This window comes from Sorex fumeus, unplaced genomic scaffold, assembly GCF_029834395.1.
Source record: "Sorex fumeus unplaced genomic scaffold, SorFum_2.1 ptg000129l, whole genome shotgun sequence".
Taxonomy (NCBI): domain Eukaryota; kingdom Metazoa; phylum Chordata; class Mammalia; order Eulipotyphla; family Soricidae; genus Sorex; species Sorex fumeus.
This window is the reverse complement of record NW_026606186.1, coordinates 1873449-1889921: the sequence shown is the minus strand read 5'-3', so window position 1 is coordinate 1889921 and position 16473 is coordinate 1873449. Positions and strand designations below refer to the sequence as shown.

Below are 16473 nucleotides of genomic sequence, written 5' to 3'. Positions count from 1 at the left end.
AAATCAGTAGGGAGAGTTTTAAGTTAAGTAAGAATTGAGCTATTATAGAACCCAGCGATTGCACCTCTTGCTATCTACTTCCAGGACACAAAAGTATACATTCAAACAGATATATGCAACCATTATTTATTGCACCAGAGTACAATAGCTCGATTATGGAATCAAATATATGTTCAATGAATGATGAGTGGATTATGATGATGTGATTTATGTGCACCATGGAATATTAGGCAGCTTCAAGGAATGACAAGATCATGTAATTCACTGCAACGTGGCTGATGGAACTGGAGGATGTCATTTTAAATGAAGTAAGTCAGAAAAAGGACAAATACAAGATAATCTCAGTTATCTGTGATAAGATGGAATAACTGGACAAGGGAAAGCATGGCATTAAATGAGAGCTAACTTGATTACCATTGACCCCAGAATATAGAAAGGAGGACAGAGAGGAAAAGAAATTGAGGGAGGTGGCAAGAAGAACCAGATGGGAAGTAATGGGGTAAGATTGTAGCTCATCAAGGACTTGGGTAAATTGGTGGTGGCGAGGAGTGGCATTATTATGTATCCAAACCACAGAGCCAAAACCCAGAAAGCATGGGATCTGAACTATAATGACCAAACATAAAAATGTGTTTGTCAAGGAAGCAGGATGAGGGGTAGGGGTAAGATGTGAGGCAACCTGGGGCCATGTGTGGAAGGAAGTTGACACTGGAGGTGAGACTGGTGTTACAGTATGTCTAACACTGAACTATAAATAAGTTTTAAATCAGCGTTTCTTAATAAAAAGTCATTTTAAATTGAAGAATTTTTCATAGTATCAATTAAAATAATTTGAGTGGTTTGTAGTAATAATAAATTAAGATGTATGTGACTGGCACTTCCAAATTAGTAAAAGTTTTTTCATTCTAGTAATTATAAGTGAAAAAAATTGTAAAAAATACACCACATTATGTTCACTATTACTCAGGCCCTGATAATATTTCATGAAATAAAGCTTACCAATAAGTGCATAGAATGTTTAAAAGATAACCAAATGGAAACATTTTATTTGAAAAGTAATAATGTTGGCCATCTTTACAGCATTCAGCCGAAGAGAAGGACCACATGGAGGGCGGGAACCACAGATCCCGGAGAAAAAAAAAAAAACAGGTTCCAAAAAGTGCCGACATCATCGGGAATTCCCAGATGGAGTAGGTACCGCATCCCGGCTCCCCCAGATGGAACCCCGGTGACCAGAAGCCTCTACAAGCACAACTCGAGTATGCGGGAACTAGGACTTTTCCTCAAAACCGCGTGGCCGCTTATGCGGCCGCGCGACATCTCTCTATATACAAAGTGAACCATGGGAAGTAAGCCACCCAACGTTTCTCTCTGAAAATCATAGTTAAGTTTGGAGCACAGCCACAGCCCAGAAACACAAGGACTTAATGCATAACCCAGCAGCTTGGAGCAGAAAAGTGAACGGACTATGCATTAATCCTGGCCATCATGTCTGTCCGGAGGGGAAAAGGTGTTGCCCCATTCGCCCTCTCTTCTTTGGAAAGAAGGATGGCGGCCGCATGGGGGCCTTGTGGACAGCAGGTATGAGTCGGGGGAGTGGGGGCGACTAAAACCTCATGGGAAGGGGGGCGTTCCGGTCCATCCTTCACGCCCTACCGAGGCCACCAGTTGCCCCCCACGAGTGGCTCTCCAGCACGGCCACAGCCCCAGAAACACAAGGATTTAATGCAGAACCCAGAAGCTTGGAGCAGAAAAGTGAACGGACTATGTGTTAATTCAGGCCATCAAGTCTGCTGGAGGGGAAAGGGTGTTGCCCCATTCACCCTCTCCTCTCTGGAAAGAAAGATGGCGGTCACATGAGAGCCTTGTGGACAGCAGGCATGAGCCGGGGGTGTGGGGGGCGACTAAAACCTCATGGGTAGGGGGGCGTTCCGGTCCGTCCTTCACGCCCTACTGAGGTCACCAGTTGCCCCCCACGAGTGGCTCTCCAGCACGGCCACAGCCCCAGAAGCACAAGGACTTAATGCAGAACCCAGCAGCTTGGAGCAGAAAAGTGAAAGGACTATGCGTTAATCCAGGCCCTCATGTCTGCCCGGAGGGGAAAGGGTGTTGGTCCCTTCTGCCCTCCTCCCTCTGGAAAGAAAGATGGCAGCCACATGGGAGCCTTGTGGACAGCAGGTATGAGCCGGGGGAGTGGGGGCGACTAAAACCTCATGGGAAGGGGGGCGTTCCAGTCCGTCCTTCACGCCCTACCGAGGTCACCAGTTGCCCCCCGCGAGCGGCTCTCCAGCACAGCCTCGGCCCCAGAAGCACAAGGACTTAATGCAGAACCCGGCAGCTTGGAGCAGAAAAGTGAAAGGACTATGCGTTAATCCAGGCCATCATGTCTGTCCGGAGGGGAAAGGGTGTTGCCCCAGTCACCTTCTCCTCTCTGGAAAGAAAGATGGCGGCCACATGGGAGCCTTGTGGACAGCAGGTATGAGCCGGGGGAGTGGGGGCGACTAAAACCTCATGGGAAGGGGGGCATTTCGGTCCGCCCTTCACGCCCTACCGAGGCCACCAGTTGCCCCCCACTAGCGACTCTCCAGCACGGCCACGACTCCAGAGCACAGAAACCAATTTCTTAACTATCTGACTTTCAGTAGAAATACTTCCAGGGTCAATAAGTAAAATAGCCGAAATCCAAAACCAGCATTTAATTCTTGAACCCAGCTGTAGAAAGCAAATCACTTCACAATGCTTTTCAGCATGTCTGATTTGGGGGGGGGGGTAAACTCTAAATAATAGTGGTGAATCTTTTATTGAAACAATGAATCTAATCAAAGCAGACAGAGTGTTAACTAGAATTCATCTGCCCCACAGGGACTGGGAGGGGTGGGGGGTGGGGTTTTATTGGGGTTCTTCATGGTAAAAAGTAAGTATTGGTAAAGGGAAATGTGTTTGATATTTGCATGACTGAGACCTAAACCTGAAAGCTTTGTAACCTTTCCCACGGTGATTCAATAAATAAATAAATAAATAAATTTTAAAAAAAGTAATAATGTTGGCCTTTTCCTGTGGAACCCCAGCGGGGGTACACCCGCCACAGCTCCAGCTCCGTGGGACAGTCCATCACCTAATCAGCCCCTCCTCTCCAGGTGGGTAGGGAGAGCCCAAGCCGGGAGCCGCTCCTCCCCCCCCAGCCGGTGCCTTTTCTGCCGTACCCCAGCGGGGGGACACAGGCCGCAGCTCCAGCTCCGTGGGATTGTCCACCGCCCCTAATCCATTCCAGGATCCTAGATGGGACTGACCCTGGGACGGGCTAGGGGCGTGGACACTACAAAGGGGCGTGGCCACCCAAAGTGGGCGTGGCCCCCCGCAGTTGTATTTCCCACTCTGAGCACTCAGGACTTTCATCCCACACCTTGTCACCTAACACCGAACAAAAATTTCTGACCATCTGTACTACAATACAATAACATTCCACTCGCCTACTCCATTTCTAACAAAAGACCTGTTTGAAATGAGCTGTATAAGCTCAGTACTAAAAAGCACCTCCTCCAAAGTTTCACTCAATGTCGGTTATAAAACAAAGAATAACGCCTGATTGAGAAGAAGGTCGGACTCAGAAAGGTAGAAGGGTGGGTACCATCGACCAACCTTATCCAAAATCCTTTCCCAGCATAAGAGGGAACAGTACCTGTGATTTCAGGGTTCTACCTCTAGGCAAACAAAACAACATGAAGAAACAGCACAAATCTCCACTATAAAGAGAACACGAAGAAAAGAATCCCGAATCCTTAACCGAGGTTCTCCACAGGTATGCTCTCTTCGATAAAGAATTCCAGGATCAAATGCAGAGGGTGTTCAAGGATCTACTCAAAGAATCAAAGGAATAGAGATATCCAGAAAACTAAAAGAAGAAATGAAAGAAACAATAGAACAGATAGTCGAGAAAATACAGGAAGAAATGAGAGCAGAAATAAAAAAGCTACAGAAAGAAGTGACACAAATAAAAGATTCAGTAGATGAAATCAAAAAGTCAGTAAGTGCCCTTAGCAATAGGATAAGTGTAGCTGAAGAGAGGGTCAGCAAGCTTGAAGATGAGCAACAGAAATCCCATAGGGAACAACATGCAATAGGAAAAGACCTCAAAATGGCTCTAAGGAGAATCATAGACCTAGGGGATGACGCCAAGATGAACAACATTAGAATCATTGGCATACCAGAAGGACAGGGAGACAACCCCAGTGAGAAGGCTACAGTCAAAGAAATCATTGCTGAAAAGTTCCCAGAGTTAAGGAAGACAGACATCCAGATCCAAGGAACCAGAAGGGTACCAGCTAAAAGAGACCCCAGAAAAAACACCCCAAGGCATATCATAGTCAGAACAATGGATGCTGTGGACAGAAACACAATATTACAAGCAGCAAGGTCAAAGAAGGAAATGACATACAAAGGAGCATCCCTTAGATTCACAGCAGACCCATCGGAGGAAACCCTCCAAGGCAATGGTAGGATATAGTGAAAAAAATCAATGAAATGAATGCCTCACCAAGAATACTCTATCCAGCTAAACTCTCACTCAAATTCGATGGAAGGATACACCACTTTGTAGATGAACAACAGCTCAGGAACTTCATAGACTCAAAACAAAATCTAAAAGAAGGACTAAAGGGACTCCTGTAAGATAAGAAGGAAAACACGTATAAACACAACCAACTCCTACAGAAAGATGGCACAAAACACCATGACAATAATCTCCCTTAATGTCAATGGTTTAAATGCACCTACCAAGAGACACAGAGTGGCAAAATGGATCCAGAAACTGAAACCAACATTCTGCTGTCTACAAGAAACTCATCTAAACAATCAGAGCAAACACAGATTCAAAGTTAAAGGATGGAAAACAGTCCTGCATGCAAACAGCTCCCTCAAAAAAGCTGAGGTGGCCATACTAGTATCCAAAAACATTAATTTCAGGCTGAAAAAGATTAGAAGGGACAGTGAAGGCCATTTTCTCTTCATCAAGGGATATGTATAACAGGAAGAAATCACACTCTTAAAGATATACGCACCTAATGAAGGAACAGCTAGATACTTAAAACAACTGCTAACAGATTTTAAGGAGAACATTGCTAGCAATACAATAGTAGTTGGAGACTTCAACATCGCATTATCACCTCAGGATCGATCAACAAGAACAAAACTCAGCAAGGAAACATTGGCTTTGAATGAAGAAATAGAAGAGAAAGCACTTGAAGACCTATACAGGGCTTTACACTCCAAAAAGAAAGAATACACATTCTTCTCCAGTGCGCACAGAACATTTTCAAAAATAGACCATGTGCTAGGCCACAAAAGATACCTTAATAGAATCAGGAAAACTGAAATAGCATCAAAAATCTTTTCAGACCATGATGCACTAAGGAGAGAAGTGACACGGAGACACGGAGACACAGAGACACGGAGAACCAAATCAAACACCTGGAAACTAAACAAGTCACTGCTGAACAACGAGTAGGTCAGGAAGGAAGTCAAGGACAAAATAAAAAGATATGTGGAAACAAATGAGAATGAAGACACGAGCTACCAGAATTTATGGGATGCAGCTAAAGTTGTATTAAGGGGAAAATTTATAGCCCTGCAAACATATCTCAGGATGGGAGATAGGATGTACATAAGCAACTTGACTTCACAGCTCAACATCTTAGAAAAGGATCAACAGAAGGAGCCCAAATCGGGCAGAATAAAAGAGATCATAAAACTTAGAGCAGAAATCAATGACATGGAAACGAAAGAAACAATCCGAAAGATCAATGAAACCAAGAGCTGGTTCTTCGAGAAAATAAATAATATAGATAAACCACTAGCAACACTCACAAAGAAACAGAGAGAGAAAACTCTAATAAACCAAATCAGAAATAAGAATGGGGATATCACAACAGAAACCAAAGAAATTCAAAAGATCATCAAAGACTACTTTGAAAGTCTGTATGCCATGAAACAAGAGAATCTAGAAGAAATGGATAAATTCCTGGATTCCTATAATCTCCCAAAGCTGAGTCAAGAAGATATGGAATATTTGAATAGACCTACTAACATTAAGGTAATTGAAACTGTAATTAAAAGTCTTCCCCAAAACAAAAGCCCAGGTCCAGATGGATTCACTAGCGAATTTTTCCAAACATTTAAAGAGGACCGACTGCCACTCCTTCTCAAGCTTTTCCAGGAAATTGAAAAAACAGAAACTCTCCCAAACGGTTTCTATGAAGCCCATCTCTCTCTAATACCAAAAGGAAACAAAGACACCACGAGAAAAGAAAACTACAGGCCGATATCCCTGTTGAACACGGATGCAAAGATTCTCAACAAAATACTAGCATGTAGAATTCAACACCTCATCAAAAAGATCATACACCATGACCAAGTGGGATTCATCCCGGGGATGCAAGGATGGTTTAACATTCGGAAATCAATCAACTTAATCCATCATATTAACAAAAGAAAAGATAAAAATCATATGATCATATCAATAGATGCAGAGAAAGCATTTGACAAGATCCAGCACCCGTTTATGATGAAAACCCTTGCCAAAATGGCGATAGAGGGAACTTTCCTCAATATACTTAAAGCCATCTACCACAAGCCTACAGCAAGCATCATCCTCAATGGGGAAAAACTGAGAGCCTTCTCCCTAAGATCAGGGAAGAGAGAAGGATGCCCACTCTCTCCACTACTGTTCAATATAGTACTGGAAGTACTTGCAATAGCGATTAGGCAAGAAAAAGATATTAAGGGCATCCAAGTAGGAAAGGAAGAAATCAAGCTCTCACTATTTGCAGATGATATGATACTATACTTAGAGAACCCTAAAACCTCTACCAAGAAACTCCTAGAAACGATAGACTTGTATAGTAAAGTTGCAGGCTATAAAATCAATACCCAAAAGTCCATGACTTTCCTATACACAAATAGTGAGAGAGAAGAAAATGACATGAAGAAAACAATCCCATTTACAATTGTACGCCAGAAAATCAACTACCTAGGAATTAGTTTAAATAAGGAAGTAAAGGACCTGTACAAAGAAAACGACAAAACACTCCTTCTTGAAATAAAAGAGGACGCAAGGAAATGGAAAAATATCCCCTGCTCATGGATTGAGAGAATTAATATTGTCAAAAGGGCAATACTTCCCAAAGCACTGTACAAATTCAATGCGATCCCTATTAGGATACCCATGACATTCTTCAAAGAAATGCAGCAAACACTCCTGAAATTTATATGGAACAATAAGATCCCTCAAATACCTAAAGTAGTTCTTGGGAAAAAGAAAATGGGAGGAATTAACCTCCCGAACCTCGAACTCTACTACAAAGCAGTAATAACTAAAACAGCATGATACTGGAACAAAGGTAGAGCTTCAGACCTATGGAACAAGGTTGAATATACTGACATCTCCCTTCAAATGTATGATCATCTAATATTTGATAAAGGGGCAAGAAATGCGAAGTGGAGTAAGGAAAGCCTTTTTAACAAATGGTGCTGGCAAAACTGGACGATTACATGCAAAAAACTGGGCTTAAATATCTGCCTAACACCATGTACAAAAGTAAGATCAAAATGGATCAAAGACCTCAACATCAGACCAGAATCCATAAGGTACATTGAAGACAAAGTTGGCAAAACCCTCCATGACATTGAAGCTAATGGTATCTTCAAAGATGTCACGCCACTGGCCAAGCAAGTGAAAACAGAGATAGACAAATGGGACTATCTAAACTAAGAAGCTTCTGCACCTCAAAAGAAACAGTGAACAAAATACAAAGACAGTCCACAGAATGGGAAAGGATATTCGCCGAATACACATCCGACAAGGGGCTGATATCAAGGATATACAAAGTACTGGTTGAACTCCACCAGAAGAAAGTATGCAACCCCATCAAAAAGTGGGGCAACGAAATGAACAGAGACTTTCTCAAAGAAGAAATCCGAATGGCTAAAAGGCACATGAGAAAATGCTCTACATCATTAATCATCAGGGAGATGCAGATCAAAACAACAATGAGATATTATTTCACACCACAGAGACTGGCCCACATTCAAACGAACAAAAGCAACCTGTGTTGGCGCGGATGTGGCAAGAAAGGGACCCTCCTTCACTGCTGGTGGGAATGCCAACTGGTTCAACCCTTTTGGAAAACAGTATGGACGACTCTCAAAAAATTAGAAATTGAGCTCCCATTTGACCCAGCAATACCACTCCTGGGAATATATCCTGGAGAGGCCAAAAAGTATAGTCGAAGTGGCATCTGCACTTGTTTGTTCATTGCAGCACTGTTTACAATAGCTAGCATATGGAAAAAACCTGAGTGCCCTAGGACAGATGACTGGCTAAAGAAACTTTGGTACATCTACACAATGGAGTACTATGTAGCAGTTAGAAAAAATGAAGTCATGAAATTTACAAACAAGTGGTGCTACATTGAAAATATTATGCTAAGCAAAATGAGTCAGAAAGAGAGGCACAGACATAGAAAGATTGCATTCATCTGGGTAACATAAAGTAACAAAACAAGAGACTAACACCTGAGAAGAGCTGTGATAAATACCAGGTTGTTCACTCTATGGCTTAGAGGCCAGCCACGTACTCTAGGGGTAAAGGCAGCTCAGATAGAAAAGGGAGTATCAAATAAAGGGTGCCAGGAAGATCTTCCCCCGGATGGGAGATGCCTGCTGAAAGTAATCTATGGACCGAACATGATTGCCACCCAATGTCTCTTCTGCAGACCACAGCACCCAAAAGGAGAGATAGAACAAAAGGGAGTGCCCTGACACAGAGGCAGGGTGGGATGGGGTATGGGTGGGTGGGAGGGATACTGGAATTGGTTGGGGTGGAGAATGGGCACTGATGGTGGGATGGGTACTCGATCATTGTACAACTGAAACCCAAGCACAACAACTTGTAAGTCTACAACTGTACCTCATGGTGTTTCACTAATAAAAAAAAAAAGAAAAAAAAAGAAAAGTAGAATGTCTGGTGTCTTCCGAGACTCAGAGAAGAAGCTCCAATTTTGGACTCCATCTTCTTTCCAGATCTTCTATGATGCATCTTTTTCCAGGGGCAATGGTTCATTCACACCATAATGCAGAAATTAGTGTCAATGGCCACACTAGTGCCTTGGCGCCTCCTCACCAGTCCCCGGTCACCTCAAAGCCCCACTCCCACAGCAGCAGCTTAGAAATATCAATGACAATGCCATGATCTTTTACTTTGGCTACAAGAACCTGCTGTTTGCAGGGCTGGTGATGGACTCGGTTGCATCTATGGTCCTGATTTTCATGGCTGTTATTTTGCTAGCCAGGTAAATTTTCATGGCTGTTATTTTGCTACCTAGCACTCAAGAGAGCCCACCAGGATCTCTGTCCCCAGTCCTTGCCTTTCTCAAGATCAGATGGAACCTGCCGCACAGCACAGAGATGCCCCAAGACATCTGGCAGCAGCTGCTGAGTGTTGGTCATTTCCTGCAGACAATACTGCATGTGCTCCAGGTGGTGCTGAGCTACCTGCTGATGCTGATTGCAATGTCTTACCATGCCTTCCTCGCCCTGCCCATCCTGGCGGGGCCAGCACCGGGTACTGGCTCTTCGGTAGGAAGAAGGTCGAGCTTATGGAGTCACAGAATTATGACATAAACGTGGTGGAACTCTGTGATATTGGAAGTGGAAACAGACCAACCCCTGGACGAGGGATCCCTCAAATCCCTTGTCTCTCCATTGTCCTCTTGATGCCTCTGGACTGCAGAACTCTAATGAACTTGACTGATACTGGCGAATGTGACAACTGGTCCTGGTGACTCTTTACTGATGAGCTGAAACACTCTCAGGAGATGAAGCCCCTGGGTTGCCCTGTCTACTTGGTTTCAAGTCCCTTTCTTTCTTTCTTTCTTTCTTTCTTTCTTTCTTTCTTTCTTTCTTTCTTTCTTTCTTCCTCCCTCCCTCCCTCCCTCCCTCCCTTCCTTCTTTCCTCTCTTCCTTCCTTTTTCTCTTATTAATTTATTTTATTGAATCACTATGAGCTACAGTTGCAAAACTTTCATGTTTGAGTTTCAGTCATACAATGATCGAACACCTGTCCCTCCACCAGAGTAAATTTTCCATGACCAATCACCCAATGCATGGCCCCAGCCATGGCTCTCCTGATTAGTGTGTTCCTGCTTTGTTTCACTGCTGTGATACGTTAGGGTTATCCTGGGTGAGGGGATGGAAAGGGATGAGCTCCTTCAGCCGAACTGTTGGTGGATTCGCAGTGAACCCAGAAGCCAAACTTGACAATAAAGAGCACAAAAACTGAGTGTTCTTGCTCTTTGATGTAAAAAAAAATAGTAAAGTATAATTCCCGGAAAGGAAGATCATTGCCTGTGAGGTATGGAGGTAGCTGACCTAGCATGCACAAAGCTCTGAGTTCAATCCCTGAAACTACATATGGTCTCTTGAGCACCATCATGGATGATCCCTGAACACAGAGCCAGGTGTAAGTCCTGTGCACCTCCAGGTATGGTCTAAAAACACACAAACAAAAGGTATTAAATAAGAAATAGAAAATCTTAATGTATCATAACAAGTCACTGTCACTGTCCTCCCATTGTTCATCGATTTGCTTGAGCGGGCCCACAGTAACAAGTCTCACAATCAAAACAAATAAGTGGTTAAAAAAATATAAACTCCTAAAGTGGATCATGGAAATACCTCAAAGGGTGAGGAGAACATGCCTTGCACAGAGTAGGTTCTGAATTCATTACTCCATCGACCTCCCATCACCATATTGTTAGTGAGAAAGTGCGTTTATCACTAAGCTTGTGGGTTCTTGAGAGTTGTATGAAAGATTTCCATATATAACTAAGAATATGCTTAAGAAGTTAAGGTTTATTGTTGAGCTTAGGCTGATGAGTCTGAGTCTGTCCCCAGTGTCCAGGCCTCCCTTTTTATTCATATACAACATCACTTGTTCTGTTTTGCGATGCTTGGACCAGTGTATGTCCTAAATCCTGTCGCCCACCATCTGCTCACCTCTAGTGTACAATGCTGTTCTCTATTCAGTGTATGCTTTCCCTAGTCTAAAATCTACAGCTAGAACCCTCTCACCTGTGTCCCTTTGTTGTGTTGTTTTGTGGATTGATGCTCTGTGACCTATCACTGGGCCTCTCTTGGACTCTGTCCCAGCAGTTCCCTGTTCCTTTAGTTTTCTTTAGTCTCCAACCATGGTTAATGCACAGGAGTGAGAATCCTGCTGTCCTGAAATCTGTCTGGGCAGAGGTGAAGTGGGGGAGCAAATAATGCTTGTGTGGCTTGGGGCAGTCTTTTATTTGCTGACATCAACCCTCCCACTCCTGAAACCATCCGATTATTTATTTTGACTGGATACATTTTTTTGGCAGGAGAGATTTGAAACACCTGGACAGTTGAACTATTTCCCCTGTTACTTCTCCCTTTCACTTCCACTGCATCAGTGTGACCTGCTGAGGAACACCTTGTATGTATGATGGTCCCTGAGGACCACAGGGAGGGGTCAAGTCAATGCTGCTGAATCCTAGTAAATCCATTAATGCTAGGCCGGAGCATCAAAACTGTCAAGGACACATTCCTGTGCCAGATGCATCTGTCCTGGGACCCCAAACAACACTAGGGAGGCTCTAACCACACTAAAAACTACCACACTGGGAGGCTGGAGCTATAGCACAGCGGGTAGGACGTTAGCCTTGCATGCAGCCAACATGGCCCACACAGGTTCAATTCCCAGCACCCCATATGGTCCCCTGAGCACCGCCAGGAGCAATTCCTGAGTGCATGAGCCAGGAGTAACCCCTGAGCATCGCCCGGTGTGACCCGAAAAGCAAAAAAAAAAAAAAAAACTACCACAGTTCAGGGAGATGGCTCAATTTCAGCACATGATTAGCTTAAGAGAGACTCGATGTGGGTTGTTGGCACAGCCTGGCCTCCAGAGCATCACTGTTGCTTCCTCAGAGCCCCTGAGCACCATGGCCTCGGAGCTGGTGTATCCCAAGCAAAACTGCATTTCTGGGCCTGAGCACAAAGCAATCAGGCTCTCACCAACTGCTCTATATGACAAGAAGTCTTGGGCACCCAGAGCTCAGCCAAAGTGGTCCCTATTTTTAAAAACGAAACTACCCAAGCAAAATCCCAAACCAAGAGGGTTTCATTGGTAAATTCTACTAAATGAAAAAGAGCACCAATTTTTTTCCCCTTTATTTTATTTTATTTTTTTTAAAGTTGTAGATTTACAATTTTTTGTGCTTTGGTTTCAATTATACAATGATCAGATACCCATCCCTCCACCAGTGCCCATTTTCCACCACCATGGATAATATCCCTCCCACCCCCATCCCCCCATCCCCCCGTCTCTGTGGCAGGGCAATCCCCTGGAGCACCAATTTTTTACAACTAAAATATTATGAATACAGAAGCAGTTAATGCTTTGTATTAAAGAGAGCTAAGTTATTTACAATAACAAAAACATATATACACATATATCTCAATATGTGTGAGAATATTTACATGCAAAATCCTTGAGTAAACCAAATTCAGCAAGACATAGAAACAGTTGTACATCATAACCATATGGGTTTATTTCATGCATGTTTGGATTAACATTTATTAAATAATGATGGCCAAGGATATGACTCAATGCTAGAGTGCATCTCTGGTTTATAGATGACTTAAAAGAATTAATATCGTTAAATAGACACTGTCACTGTCTTCCCGTTGTTCATCGATTTGCTTGAGCAGGCCAAGTAACATTGTGAGACTTGTTACTGTGTTTGGCATATCGAATACAGCACGGAGAGCTTGCCAGGCTTTGCTGTGCAGGCAAGATACTCTCGGTAGCTTGTCGATCTCTTCTCAGCCTTTTGGCTAAGATCAAGTGTTAAATTGACAATGCACCAAAAATTTGTTTACAGATGCAAGGAAATCCCTACCGAAATCTCAACTTGATTCTTTGCAGAAACTGACAAAGTATTCTAAATTGACAGAAGTTCAGAATGTCAATCTTAAATAAGAAAAAAAAAGTAGAAGAACTCACATATCTTGTTTCAAAGTCCATGAAAAATGATAATAATCACAAGAATTGATACAGACATGTTATACTGGTTGATACTGACAGTTGCTGATGCTGACATAAGTGAAAATTAGATGACAGACTGGAATAAAACCTCTAATTCGTTTGTATCTAGAAACTTTATTGAGAACCACAAAATCATTTTATGTGACTATATCTATCACTAACCACATATGCTATTTATTATTATTTAATTTAATAAATTAAAGCTGACAAATCTATATGATTTTCCTTAAGTCATTTAAAATAAAAGCAGAAAAATTATTACATATTAATTTGCATATTAACAATTCCATTCACATGAAATTTTCTATAAATGACCAAATGTATCAGACATCTCATTTAGTTTTTAATGATAGAAATTAAATTGTAATAGGGCTGATATTCCTGAGATGCCAGGACCTTATATCTTTATTCAAGAGCCGAAATTTATAACTTCTTTCTATAGAAAGTTTCTTACCTGTGTGCATCTTTCTTTTGGAGTCTAAAAGAAAAGTACTAGAGTATTCTTAGTTTCAGTTTCCATCATCAATTATCTGAATTATTGAGGTAACTCAACTTGTGTCAAGTTTTCACTCAATTGACAGATCAGTTTTCTGAAGAATGCAATCATAGTACTCATTTCACAGACGCTTTCCATGTCTGATGACTCTGTCAGATTCAGATTCCCTAGCATCATAGCACTGAAGATCATAAATATCCACTATTACTTCCCCTATTCTTCACATCCAGAGTTCCCACATTCACCAAATGCTCACCAACAGTTTTGTCCTCTTTCTGACTTTATCCAACAGTCACCTCTCTCATTCTTCATTCCCATTCACATGGTGATTTCCAGTAATATTGACTGCAGTCTGGATCATTTCTGCTTGTCCACAAATATACATATTTTAATTAAAGTGTAATTTACTTGTGTTTCTCCTTATGAACTAGATGCCCTGTAATCAAATTCAAATTCTACAACAATTCAGATGACCTACTTGAACTTCACTAAGCTCTTAGTATGTTGTTATAGAATTTTGAGGAAAACATGAAAAGTAATACCTATCTAAGAATATTTAATATATGACATAATTAAGACAGAACATAGTAGATATTTTGGACTTAAAATTATTTTTCTTTCATATCTGTACATGTACATGATCAGTAAATATGTTTTATCTAGGTAGAGTTTTCACTATCTTTAGGCTCATTTGTAATTGAAATGAGTCTGAGAAAACAGACTCAGTTTTTCTTTTTATTGTTAGACTTATATTAAAAATTTTATTTTAGAATCAGTACAGGTGAGTGCTATTTTTAACGAGAAATACGTAATAATATTTACAGAAAAAATTTATTTGGTCAGTATATTCAGCACTATATTGTTATATATGATAGATAAGTGGCAAGATTTCACAAAAGTATGAAAATCCATAGAGGTTTCCCATGCCAAATTACCATTGGCATAATTAAAAAATATAAAATTGTAAACATATTCTATCATTATACAAGGAATTCATTTTGGAGAAATTAAAGTAAAAGAAGAGAATGTCTTTGATTAGAGAATACATATTATATGTAGAGCAATTTTAACCAGTCTCTTGGATGAGCATAAGTAAAGTTAAAATTTAAATGTAAATGAACAATTTCTTTCTGACACACGTTTGTACAATTATTCTTTGGTTCTATAACTTGATACAATATTAAATGGAGGTGACCTATATGTATACACAATGTAGGAACATTTAAACATCTTTTGAATTTGTTACAAATTTAAAATACTTATACTTTGAATTAGTTACTTATTATAATAATCATATCTTGATACAATTAGAAACTTTCAGAGAGTTATTTAGTGCACTACAATGAATCTTCTTAGTTTGAAGTAAGTTTTAGCAGAACTTCTTTACTCATAGGTCATCATATTTTAGGATTTTAAAGTTTTATCTATCTACAAAGTGTCCAATTTTGACTTGCTCAATACTTCTTAATTTTGAAAAAGTTTTATGAACTTTTAAACAGAAAATATTTATTTAAAGATATTAAGACATTTTCTTCATGTATTTTTTAATAGCATTTATTACTTCCTTATTTCTAAGGCTATAAATAAAAGGGTTCAATAAAGGAATTATTAGGGTATAAAAAATTGCTATGGGTATATCGTTATCCCCATTTGTAAGTGAACTTGGGCGAATGTACATAGATAGAAGAGAACCATAGAACATTGAGACAGAGACAAAATGGGAAGCACAAGTGGATAAGGCTTTGCCTTTTCCTTGTTTGGATTTCATTCTGAAAATAGTAAAAAGGATGCAGAGGTAAGATATCACTACTATTGTAATAGTGAATGTTTGAACTGACCCTGAAAAGATAAATATCATTAGTTCATTAATATAAGGGTCAGTACAAGAGAGTCTGTATAATGGAAGAACATCACAAAAAAAGTGATAAATTTGATTAGACTTACAGAAAGTTAACCTAAATAGAAATGCTACATGAATTATGGAATGCACATGACCAGCAATATAGGCCCCTGTGGTCATTTGAATACAGAGCTTCTTTGTCATTTTTGTATGATAATGCAGTGGGCTACAGATGGCTACATAGCGATCATAGGCCATTGCAGCAAGGAGAAAGCAGTCTGCAGTTTCGGCAAGGCAGAGAAAATAAAATTGTGCCATGCATTCATACAGGGTTATCAGTCTGTCTCTAGAAAAGAAATTCTCTAACATCTTGGGGGTAATGGCACAGGAGCAACAGGAATCCATTAGAGCAAGGTTGCCCAGAAAGATGTACATTGGCGTGTGAAGATGACGCTCAATTAGAATCAGTGCCACTAGGCCAAGATTCCCCACCATAGTGATTAGATAGATGGTAAGGAATATTAAAAACAAAAAGGTCTTCAGCTCTGGGTGATCCGTAAATCCTATGAGGATAAATTCAGTTGTCAAGTTATCCTTGGTCATCTCTGTCTTCTCTGTTGAGATAACAATTGTGGAGAAAAAAGATTGCAATTGGTACAGTATAATTTTCATCCATAACACAACCCTTTTACCATACATGAAGGTGCTTCCTTAAGTTGATCTTAGTCTCTTGAATATAGGCACCCAGCCTATAAGAGACTTCTAAAATATTGCTTTTATAGCCTTCTATGTAAAATTCAGTATTACAAAAAGTATTCACATTTTAAGACCAGATGCTTAAAGTAGGAAAGGTTTCCCTGAATGAACTTTTGCAAATATTGTGTACAAATCTAGGATGACATATTTGGTTGAAATTTGTTAATTAATGGCAATAATTTTTGTTTTTTAATTAAGTTCTGTATAAGTAAAAATATACATGTATATATGTCATTTTGCAGTGTGCAAAAAGTTTTT

General features: G+C 40.7%; 1 protein-coding gene across 1 annotated transcript; it reads right to left on the bottom strand.

Moving 5' to 3' along the window:
• Positions 1-15138: 15138 nt before the first annotated feature.
• LOC130045710 (olfactory receptor Olfr180-like) lies at positions 15139-16062 on the bottom strand. The gene has a single exon (XM_056138552.1). It carries the CDS (start codon positions 16060-16062, stop codon positions 15139-15141), a length of 924 nt encoding a protein of 307 aa, XP_055994527.1.
• Positions 16063-16473: the final 411 nt, after the last annotated feature.

Bases quoted from the DNA above. Each gene is read 5' to 3' on its own strand.
- LOC130045710 (XM_056138552.1), bottom strand. From the start codon at position 16,062: ATGACCAAGGATAACTTGACAACTGAATTTATCCTCATAGGATTTACG.